Genomic DNA, 12,533 nt, shown 5'->3' with positions numbered 1-12,533 from the left:
GTCTGCCTAGAGTGAATTCACAAAGCCCAACTGCCATCCAACCCAGATGTGTATTCTAGAGACAGGCAGAGGCACAGTTTGCTTAAAGTAAGAAAATGCCAACTTTTTAAAAGTACTATTCAAAAAATTTTCTAGTTGTTTATTTACACCACAAACTAAGCTGAAAATAGGACCAACATTCCAATTTACTTGGCCCTTGCATTTATTTACTATGATTCTTTCATTCATTAACATAAAATCACAGTTCATTTTTGTTAGGAAAGGGACCACTTTTATCACTTTGAATATGTACACAAACACTTTAAATACATAAAACAAAACCAAGATGTGAAACACTTATTACAAAACAGAAACAAAAACCAGAGAAACCAAATTCACAAATGTATAAAATTAATCTGTACAATTTTGCAAAAGTACTTTTTACAGATATATATTCATGAAATCAAACAGAGGAGACCATAATTCCCTTAATCAAAATAGTGCTAATCTGCTCTTGGTAACTCTTGGGGCTTGCCACAAATCCCACTGGATAGTCTTATTCCTGCAGTTATGTTTCCCAAGAGATTGTGCAGTGTTGACGCGTTTCGTACCCCCTTATCATTATTGGGGTTCTCCTCAGGACAACGACTAGATGCGTTCTTAGTTGTGCTGGTATGGTACTCTTATAATCGTCACTACAATTCAAATTCAAATTTCTTTCTTTTATTCCAAGACCAGTTGATCAGCGAACTCTTCACCTTGGAAAAGGATCAGCAGCTGTTTGAACAACATTTTAGAAAGAAAACAATTCAATGTAATGGGTATCTGTTTTGAACAAAGGCTATGATCCTTTTCTAAGGTGAAGAGTTCGCTCATCAACTATATAGTAGATTAAATACTGTACTGTATATTAAAGAGGCCTATTCTAAGTGATACAAAGGGCCCAACCCCTTGAAATATTGCGAAACTTTCTAAAAGTGGCATTTGCAGACCTACAATCTAAAAACCAAAGATTTGTTTTTAAATTGTGAGTCCAGAGACACCAAACTTACAAGTTCCAATGCAGCTCGAATTATAACCAATGGGAGGGATAGGCCTTGCTGCAGTGAAAAGCGAATTTAGCAGTTTTTCACTACCAGGACATGTAAAACTCAAAAGTACATGTCCAACATTTTAAATAAATTGCGCCCAGCCCATAGGGCCGTCCTTAAGGGTACCTTACATGTAATAAATTAGAAGGTTTGGGCCTGGAAAGTAGGTGAACTTGGTGGGTCGACATGGCAGTTAAAAACTGCACACAAATGCTCTGCAGGGGCAAGCCTGAGACAGGTTTGAAGGGCTACTCATGTGGGAGGCACACTCAGTTTTGTGTGCCCACTAGTAGCATTTGATTTACAGGCCCTGGGCACATGTATTGAACTGTACTAGGGACTTATCACTAAATCAAAAATGCCAATCGGTATACAGTCAAAATATCGAGTTAAAAATATAGAATGGACTAAATATCAAATGGACAGAATATAGACAACAAAAATATGGAATGTAATGGACAAAATATCGAATGGACAGAATATAGACAACAAAAATATCGATTTTGAGGTAAGTAAGTTAATATCGATTAACATAAATATAGAAAGTCAAAATATCGAAGTATATAATATAGATGTTAAATATATCGATTTTTTTATAATATCGAAATTTTAAAAGTTTTTTTAATGTTAGTATATGTGTGAAAAGTGTATATTTATTTTATAATTTGTTTTAAGTAATGAATTTTATGGTATTTAATTGTTGCGTAATTTAATTCTGTAGCGGGTTGTGGGTTTATAGGTGAATAGGGTGGGAAGTAATTTAATTATAATTGATTAAATGTTTTAATTTATTTATTGGTATTTATCTTGAATTAATTGCTAATTAATTTTTAATTGGTAATTAATTAAATTATGATTGGTAATTAATTTTTACTAATTGATTAATTGATCATTATGTTAATTTAGTTAATTTATTTACTGTAGTGGGTTGTGAGTTTATAGGGGAATAGGGTGGGAAGTAATTTAACTGTAATTAAATAAATCTTTAAATTTATTTATTGGTATTTATTTTTAATTGTTACTTATTTTTCAATTGCTAATTCATTAATTGTAAATTGGTAAATAATTTGTATTAATAGGTAATGATTTTTAATAAATACTTGTTATTTGTATTTTTAATTAATTAATTATTATATTATATTACATTGGTAATTATTTTTAATTAATTTGTAATTGTTATTAATATATATATATTTTTAATTAATATATGTAGTATTTACTTTCCCTACTGTTGCACTCACTGGAGTGGGAATAGTAATTTTTACCCCTACGCTATCCAACGTTTTCTCTACTGTTGCACTCTCTGGAGTGGGAATAGTAATTTTTACCCCTACGCTATCCAACGCTTTCCCTACTGTTGCACTCTATGGAGTGGGAATAGTAATATTTACCCCTACGCTATCCAAAGCTTTCCCTACTGTTGTAGTCTCTGGAGTGGGAATAGTAATTTTTACCCCTACGCTATCCAACGCTTTCCCTACTGTTGCAATCTCTGGAGTGGGAATAGTAATTTTTACCCCTACGCTATCCAACACTTTCTCTACTGTTGCACTCACTGGAGTGGGAATAGTAATTTTTACCCCTACGCTATCCAACGCTTTCTCTACTGTTGCACTCTCCGGAGTGGGAATAGTAATTTTTACCCCTACGCTATCCAACGCTTTCCCTACTGTTGCACTCTCTGGAGTTGGAATAGTAATTTTTACCCCTACGTTATCCAACGCTTTCCCTACTGTTGCACTCTCTGGAGTTGGAATAGTAATTTTTACCCCTACGCTATCCAACGCTTTCCCTACTGTTGCACTCACTGGAGTGGGAATAGTAATTTGTACCCTCCCGCTAACCAATGCCTTCCCTACTGTTGCACTCTCTGGAGTGGGAATAGTAATTTTTACCCCTACGCTATCCAACGCTTTCTCTACTGTTGCACTCTCTGGAGTGGGAATAGTAATTTTTACCCCTACGCTATCCAACGCTTTCCCTACTGTTGCACTCTCTGGAGTGGGAATAGTAATTTTTACCCCTACGCTATCCAACGCTTTCCCTACTGTTGCACTCACTGGAGTGGGAATAGTAATTTTTAACCTCCCGCTATCCAATTCTTTCCCTACTGTTGCACTCTCTGGAGTGGGAATAGTAATTTTTACCCCAACGCTATCCAACGCTTTCCCTACTGTTGCACTCTCTGGAGCGGGAATAGTAATTTTTACCCCTATTCTATCCAACGCTTTCCCTACTGTTCCACTCTCTGGAGTGGGAATTGTAATTTTTACCCTCCCGCTATCCAACGCTTTCCCTACTGTTGCACTCTCTGGAGTGGGAATAGTAATTTTTATCCCTACGCTATCCAACGCTTTCCCTACTGTTGCACTCTCTGGAGTGGGAATAGTAATTTTTATCCTCCCGCTATCCAACGCTTTCCCTACTGTTGCACTCACTGGAGTGGGAATAGTAATTTTTACCCCTACGCTATCCAACGCTTTGTCTACTGTTGCACTCACTGGAGTGGTAATTGTAAATGTTACCCTTTCTGCTATCCTACGGTCAAAATATTGTATAATTTTTATTAATATTACGTTCATATATATATATATCTATTAACAAATCAATTTGTATGTTTTTTTAAACTTACATTAATTATTTATAAATTTTAAGGTTATTTAAGTATTTTAAATATGTTTACGTTAATTATATTTATTATTTCATTAATTTTTAATTACTTTAAAGCATTTAAAAAAAATCGATATTTTGACTAACTATATTTTTTACGATATTTTTGATTTAATATTTTTGTACTTACCTGTTTGGAGATAGGAATTCGATATTTTGGCATTCTATATTTTTTACTCGATATTATGGTAGTTCTATATTTTTGTCATCGATATTGTTTCAGTGATCCATGCCAATCATGGAGAAACCAGATGTCATTATATTTTAGACAAGAGCACATGCACTTTAGCACTGGTCAGCAGTGGTAAAGTACCCATAGTCCTAACGCCAGCAAAAAAGAAGTCCAGCACACAGTCAAAAACAGGAGGCCAGAAGCAAAAAGACTGGCGAAACCGCACCAAAAGATCCCAAGTCTAACAGTGCTAATTTGAAACACAGCTTTGTGGCACTGAGAAGGTGGTTACCAAATCAACACTCATGCTAATAAATCTAATTAATGTGGTTGTTTCAGGATAAGATAGAATTATGTTTGCACCACAATAAGGGGTTAGATGAATAATCACAGGTGAGAATTGTCCACATATTCTGTCATTGTGAGGTACTTGTTGCTAATACTTCTTCACTATGAAGTTTAGGGACTTCTATGACAGCTGAAATTCAACTATGACCAGACACTGAAGTATCTGACTTTTTAATGTACATTGAGTTAGAATTGCAGAGCATGCAAATAGCAAGAAAATGCTGATGGCCAAAGCTTTCTGTGCAGTTCAGCAGAAAGAATCTTCAAGACAAAGATCCAGCATTTTTTATCATCATGACCGGAGGCATGTTTGAGAGTTTCTTTGAAAATATAGGACACTGGTGGTCTAGACAGCCTCCAGGCCACTGACAAAGACACTTAAGTATCAGGGGACAATCAAAAAGAGCATAATTCTGTAAAAACAAGTATGATCACACTTTGTGCGACAAAAGACAAGATGCTGGAAGTCCATGGGAGACCAAAGGATGGAGTCTGGAACTGATGGGTGATGCCATATGTGCATGTTTATGCTGATCAAAATAGTCCCTTGTCCTCTGACCTGCAGTTAATGGACGTTCAATGTGTCTGGAGGATGGAAAACTATATGTACCACTAAATGATCAGTTGCATGAGCGGACCCCTACAACCTTATGGTGGTACATAAAAATACTGTCAGAGCAAGCCACACAGTAGGGACAGAGAACAATACAAACAAACCATTTCTTAGAAGGACCACCTTTGTATTGGACATGCCCACACTTACCCGTGCTGAGCTGACAGTTGTCGAGGTGGCATAGCTGCCCGTGGAGGACACGGAGTCTCCATAAGATGTCACAGAGTGAGAATCTGTGCCAGTTCCAGTGCTGGAGTGCTGCCGGGCCTTCATTGATTCAATCTCCCTCTTTAAGACCAGGCTGTCAAAGCGATCCAAATCCTGAGCCGATATCACACCGCGGACTTCAGAAAGGAGCGAGAACTGTGGAAGGAGGGAACAAACAAATGCATCAAACCCTTCTATCAATCACTTATTGACAATATTTGCAAGTTTTTTCAGCCCTAGACATCTTTACATGGAAATTTGACTCTTTGCGAATGCCTGGATTAGTCTAAGGCACCCCTCCGTACAATCGTCCACCTTAGTTGACAGAGGTGCCAAATGTCAGGCATAAAATATTGCTCTTTACAGCAAGAAACTTTGATTTTCAGAGGAGCCAAGGATGCACTTGCAGCTCTTTATTGACACTCTGATTCAGATGAAAGCCCCAAATTATCTTACAGGTCTTTACAAAGTGATACTTGATCCTCAGAGGAGACCAAGGACTGGCTAACTGATCCTTACAATGTAAATTGTTGATCCTCAAAGTTTCCCGGCAAGAATCGGATCGGTCTATGAAACCTCTCTTCACATTATTACATCTTGATTTTCCAAAGGCTTCACTGCAGGACTTCAGGCTTTCAGAAACAGACAATCTACCCCCTCCCTTCCCATGCATTACTCTTGAAACATCACATGGAGGTACACCCTTCATAAACAGTTTAATCATGTCCTCAGCTCTCCCTAATCAATGTGCAAAGTTGTGTATACACAGCAGCATTTGGCAGGAGAGGTGTTAGCAGAGAAATGAGGAGAGCAGGATAGCTCCCACTCCGCTCTCTTTGCTGGGGTCGATCACAGTATATACTTGCCCTGCAGTCTACAGGCAACCAAAAGGGCACAATGCAGAAAATGTATTATTTATTTGAAAGGTCTTGGAGCAATGGATTCACAGCCAGAACAAAGCACTCACTTCACAGCTGCATTATTTACTGAGTAATGAGACCAACCTTCTCGAGCATCAATCTCCCATTTCCACTTCTCCATCATCTTTCCAAAAGCCCCACAATTGCCTATGTTGCCGTAAGGCTTGTTGCTTTGAATTCCATTCAGAATCACCATCACAGGTTTACACATTAGCAATCTTTACTGATCACCCTTGACTTCCTTAACAGGTTTGACGGTAGTGTATAATATTACAGTTACTGAGGGTTGAAGTGCTGTCTTTCACCAATATGCGGTGCAATTGCTACGGCAGTGTGCATCAATGGGTAAATTAGAAGACCTAAGACTCCATTTTTTCTGCTGATCGGCACAAACATTTTGAAAATTCTGATATAGAGTGGAGTGTTATTACACACCAGCACATAGAAACATATCCTCACCTCCTCGGCTTGCCATGGAATTTTTAGGATAACCTGGGTTGCAGAGTACTATGTGGGGCTTAAAGAAAAAAAGACTAACTTTTCTCTCAAAAATTACAGGGACATACAATAGATAGAAAGTCGTAGCAAAAGTGAACACAGTGGCAACGTTCATATGGATATGAGTACTCCTAAGAGTGGTGCCGCAGACGCAAAGTGCATAAGCTGTAGCCAGGCATGCAAACATGTGGTCAGCCCTGGATACAGGGCATTGCACTAATCCAAGTGAGATCAGGTGACAGTAATATAAGCGAGACAATGTCCAATCTTGTTGGAACAAAGCAAAAAAACACAGATAAATATGCAAGTCTTCCTACAACTATGGTCACTGAGGAGAAGTGTGGCTCAATGGTTAGAGCGGCAGACCTTGATGCAGAATGCTGGCCAGGGACCAGGGTTCGATTCCTGCCTCGGCGGGATCGGGCTTAAATTTCTCTGACCGGATATTCTCGCCTCAGTGCCGAATCTAAGCATGGGCCCCACGCTGCAACTCTGGGCAATAGCTTGCTTAGTCTCCACAACGGCCCCCGATGCACAAGGGATGCCTGGTTTCACCATGGGATGCCCAGGAGTGGACACCTCACAAGGAAAAGCCAGGAGGGGTTCCCTTGTGGTAGGAGTACAAGCGCCGGGATGCCTCCGGGTTACTGTTCGCGCTATACAAATACAACACATTTACATTTACATTTACATCAGTGCCTCATTTGAGCCAATGGCTGTCCATCTAGTTCCTGATCTCTTACATGTAGAGGATGTGACTGTAATATTAAAAAGGGCCAGAGGAGGATCGACACACATCGGCAAAGGATTGAGATTGAACAGGCATGAGGACAGTGAGGTAACCTGAAAAAATTGTACGTCACTGATCAAAAAAGATCAAGAACATGGAAGAATCACACACTGATAGCCGTCCAAGACCGAGGAGCCAAAAACAGCCACAGATGAACCCTTGACGCCAGCCGCTATCATGCGTTTGGCGTTCAAAGTAGGCATTTGTGGGGACTCAACCAAAGTATGTCAATTGGGGACAAAACGTCTCAAGGAAATCAGTCAATTCAACAAATTTACAAAACTGGGATGACCATAGTCATGATAAAACTGTAGCCACCCATGAGAAGAGCGAAGTGAGATGAGTTCTAAAGAATTGATAACAGTAGTTTGGTGAAGTAGTGGTTGTACAAGAAAAAGAAGATAAAGAACCTGCCTCGGAGATAGGATCATAAAAACACATTATTGACAGGGTATTCATATTCTATGACAGTATTCTGGCTAATCATAATGACTTGTCTGCACTGCAGTGTGCCTATGCCAGCATACACGGCAGTAGGTACCACAGTACAACCCATGTATGCTCAATGCGTGCCATACCTTGAGAGCACCAGATTCCAATCATCCAACCTGTTATTTTCGGGAGTAATTTTTCCCATTATTAGCACTGATACAAATTGATGCACAACTCGAGCCACATCACAGTAGAGAAAGATGGGGGGAAAAGAACCTACTCAACGCACTCCTCCTTTCTTATGAGGCAAAGCTCCATAAAATTAGGGATTACAGCCGTACCAGCATCACGGCTGGAGAGCTCGTGGACAATTTGAAAGTCCCTCTCTAGCTTGTTTGAAGCTAATTGAAACTGATCTGAAAAGCAGGTATTTGGCGGTGAGCTGAGAGGTGAGCTCTCAGAAGTGATCAATATGCCTCGGTAGCAGCCAAGTCATAATGAGAACGGCCTCTTGCTCCACTCCTCAAGCTTGGACTTAAGGGAGGGTCGTTGGCGATGCACCGATGAGCCTTTAGGCTTCAAAGGAGCGGGTTTATGAAGTGACTGAAGAACCCCGGCTAAGGCTTAGTGCAGGACACACAGGGACCAGTGACAGAAGGAACGGCAAATGAATTTTCAAGTGGGTAGGCGAGCACTCGGATAGACTCAGGGCCAATTCTTTGCAAAATGTAAGATGTTATCATTGTTTTGAAGAAATATACTGTCCAAAGTGCTTAGCGTGCTACTTGCCGAAAAAGCTCTTTGACGCTTCGTCTGGGGTAGTAAGCGCTATATAAATGCAATTACAATACAATACACTAGACTAGCCCTTTTAATGGACACCAAGCCCACACCCTAAATTTCCTTCAGAAGGAATAAGTTTACAGTGTCTGCGATACAAATATCCTTATCAGAACAGCAGGGGAGACAAATCCTTGATTTTCACAGGTCGTTGAGCTTTAAGACAAACCTGTTGCCCTCTACGTGCCCGCGAAGGGGTGGCATAGGGCGTGGTGTACTATATGGCACCCATGAGGCCATTGAGAAGGTAGAATTTTTTTTTAAACCTGTAGGGCAGAAAAGAAGGTTCCTACAACACTGTAGAGAAACATGTCTCTGAACATTTAAGTTGCTGCCATTAATTATTGTTTTACATAAATCCACAACGTATTTGCACCTGGCATTTTCTTCATCAAATTTCTCTAAATTTTACATATGGTCACATAGACATAATGCAGATTTTTTATTTAAAATAATACATTTTAAATGTATCTGTAATTGCTGTAACAACCAAGTTACTGGTATAATTTGTGTGATCATTTAGGAGGGCAACAACATTCAGCCTAGCAACTCAGGAAGACGAGAGCATGAATGTTGACCTTGCTCACACTGAAGGGCATCAGTTACTCATTCGCATGATGCAACAATTCCCCTCGGCCTGTCAAAGTTCAGACACATTGTAAAGCTCTAAGTAGCTTTCATCAATATCTGTCTTACAGAAATCCACAATGTATTTGCAGATAACATTTTAATTAGACTTTTAATGTTGGATGCATGCTTTCACACAGATGAATAAACCCATCTGAAATTGTCTGAGGATCTAACTTACTGGCCTCATTTTCATGTCCTTGTGGATTACAACCATGTTTAGTTTGTCCCATTGGGTGGATAAATCTCAGAGAGGGTTCACACGTTGTGAAGTATTATCTGCGTCAATGGGGCATTCATTCATTCACCCATTAAGCAAAAAAAGCTTAAAACCAAATGTGCAGCAGAACTGACAATTGTGCAAAAATAAATGTGCTACATGACCCCCAAATGTGAAAAAAACTAATGTGCACCTAGATCCCCAGGACAATCACACAGAAATAAGAGCTTTGATTGCAGACTCATAAAAGACGATTCTCATTCATGGAAAATAAGTCTATAAGAACTTTTAAAGAACTAAAAAAGTCATGTCTCTAATTTTATGTTATCATCAATGTGAAGGGGAAAATAAACAAATCCTTCCACTGTTATGAGTGGCAACTCACAAAAATGCAATAACTAATTGTCTGAAAACAATTCATAGTGTCCAAACAACTTTATTTTTGAACATGTTCCTCTGTCACTGTCACATGCTGCTGCTTGGCTGTAATGCATTCACTTTTAGGAAAGGTACTTGCAAACTGCACAATGAACTGCACCACGGCACTCATAGAAAGACATAGGAAGCAAGGCACAAGAAGGCTTCTTACTCAAGTCCTTACTCAAGATCACACAATTTGTTCATGTGGGCAGCCAGTATTCAAAACACAAATGTAAGCACCCTCACATGTCATTAATTTATTTCGCAAAGTGGAAAAATTAGCTCAGTTGTGCAAGAGGAAGCCACACCTGGCAGCAGCGGCCCAATCCTGCACTTTTCCGGAACCAGTGGGTAATATTAGTGATGAAACTGCCCCTTTTCCTCACTGGCCCAGAACACTGGAGGAGACGGGATGGGATAAAAATAAAACACATTCTGCAAAGGCATGGGGGACCATGTAGTGGTCTCCCGGACTATGTTCTGCTTCTCTGATGCCCCCAGCAGTTGCTCACAGACTTAAAACTCTGTTATATACAGTTTCTTCTTTGCGTATCAGTACTAACCGCTTTGATAAGTCAACAACCTGGCAATGATTTTCGACCACAATTGCAGTTGCACTGAATTGATATGCTACACTTGAAGGAGGAAAGGGCACGTCGTACATGTCACCGCTGCCTTTCAATGCACAGTAGATCCTAAATGTAGTTTGCAAGTTGGAAAGGTCGTGGGATCACTGCGCTTTTGTTACAGGGGGTGATATTGCAGCACTGCTCCAAAACCGGCCCACAGTAACAAAAACGCCCCCCACAGGTCCAAAACTGGCACCCACCATTCCAGCCCACAGCAAAAATGCAAGGTGCTCGCCACGGCCGAAGAAAACGATGAAAGCCGCTGCTTTGTCCAGTGACTGAGAATCTTTATCCTGCATTCCCTGAGCGGTCTTAGCTGGGCTACTGTTGGGATGGGCTACTAGTTGTGGCAAGTCTTCACTATGAAAACCTGAAACAAACAGCAGAGTGCACTTATTAGTACAAGCAGGGCACAAGTCCTAAATAAAGAAGTGGGGGGACGCTCAGGGGCAGGAAGTGACGTCACGACAGGAAGTGATGTCACGAAAGGTAAAAAACAGAAGTGGGGGGACCCTCAAAGACATCAAGTGACGTCACGACAGGAAGTGACGTCACGAAAGGTGAAAAACATAGACTTCTATCAATGGAAAAGAAAACACTCATAGGGTATGCTGCAATTCCTCTCCTAAGGGAAATCATGTTGTTCCAAGAAAGACAAGAAAACAGAAGTGCGCTTAATTGGCAAACTCTGTAAAGCGTTGCTAATGTGTAACGCAACACTGGGTCAAAGTAGCGTGAATTAAGGTGGGTGTGTTGGAAATGGTTCTAAAGGAAATAAGAAACGGAGTGAACATATGCACGAAGTACGTCAAGGTTGGGAGATCGGCGAGGCGGCCGGTCCGGTAAGTAACGCCATCATTGTCCTGTACAGATTTTGGGCAGGGGGACGGTGTCCACCCAGTAAAATAAGTTAAAATAAGTGGGGGGACGCCGTCCACCTGCGTGGTACCCCGACTCTAGCCCTGATTACAAGGATGAACCCAGGTAGGAAAGAGCACTTTTTTACATGGGGTGAACCTAAACAGGAGCGAGTACTTCTTTTTACGTAGGGTAAACCTAAACAAGAGAGAGTACTTCTTTTTACATAAGATGAACCTAAACAGGAGCGAGTACTTCTTTTTACATGAGATGAACCTAAACAGGAGAGAGTACTTCTTTTTACATAAGATGAACCTAAACAAGAGAGAGTACTTCTTTTTACATAGGATGAACCTAAACAGGAGTGAGTACTTCTTTTTACATAAGATGAACCTAAACAGGAGCGAGCACTTCTTTTTACATAGGATGAACCTAAACAGGAGAGAGTACTTCTTTTTACATAAGATGAACCTAAACAGGAGCGAGTACTTCTTTTTACGTAGGGTAAACCTAAACAAGAGAGGTTACTTCTTTTTACATAAGATGAACCTAAACAGGAGCGAGTACTTCTTTTTACATGAGATGAACCTAAACAGGAGAGAGTACTTCTTTTTACATAAGATGAACCTAAACAAGAGAGAGTACTTCTTTTTACATAGGATGAACCTAAACAGGAGTGAGTACTTCTTTTTACATAAGATGAACCTAAACAGGAGCGAGCACTTCTTTTTACATAGGATGAACCTAAACAGGAGAGAGTACTTCTTTTTACATAAGATGAACCTAAACAGGAGTGAGTACTTCTTTTTACATAAGATGAACCTAAACAGGAGCGAGCACTTCTTTTTACATAGGATGAACCTAAACAGGAGAGAGTACTTCTTTTTACATATCATGAACCCAAGCAGGAAAGATTACTTCTTTTTACTTAGAATGAACCTAAACAGGAGCCAGTATTTCTTTTTACGTAGGATAAAAGTAAACAGTAGAGATGAACCTAAACAGGAGAGAGTACTTCTTTTTACAGAGGATGAACCTAAACAGGAGAGTACATTTCCTTTTACATAGGAAGAACTTAAACAGGAGAATGCACTTCTTTTACAAAGCATGAGCCAAATCAGGAGAGAGCACTTATTTTGTCATAGGAGGAACCTAAACAGAAGACTGCACTTCTTTTAACATAAGATGAACCTAAACATGAGAGAATACTGATTTTTAC

At 39.9% G+C, this 12,533-nt stretch overlaps 1 protein-coding gene across 1 annotated transcript in view; it reads right to left on the bottom strand.

Moving 5' to 3' along the window:
* The window catches only part of WHRN (whirlin), an 871,032-nt gene that overhangs the window by 96,727 nt on the left and 761,772 nt on the right, over positions 1–12,533 (bottom strand). Inside the window, exon 8 of the mRNA XM_078640355.1 lies at positions 5,024–5,236. Within this exon, the coding sequence (XP_078496481.1) occupies positions 5,024–5,236 (213 nt within the window). The remainder of the gene's footprint in view (positions 1–5,023; positions 5,237–12,533) is intronic.

Source organism: Lissotriton helveticus, chromosome 5_1 (assembly GCF_964261635.1).
Source record: "Lissotriton helveticus chromosome 5_1, aLisHel1.1, whole genome shotgun sequence".
NCBI classification, from domain to species: domain Eukaryota; kingdom Metazoa; phylum Chordata; class Amphibia; order Caudata; family Salamandridae; genus Lissotriton; species Lissotriton helveticus.
The sequence above is the reverse complement of the archived record's forward strand: the minus strand, read 5'-3'. Positions and strand labels throughout refer to the sequence as shown.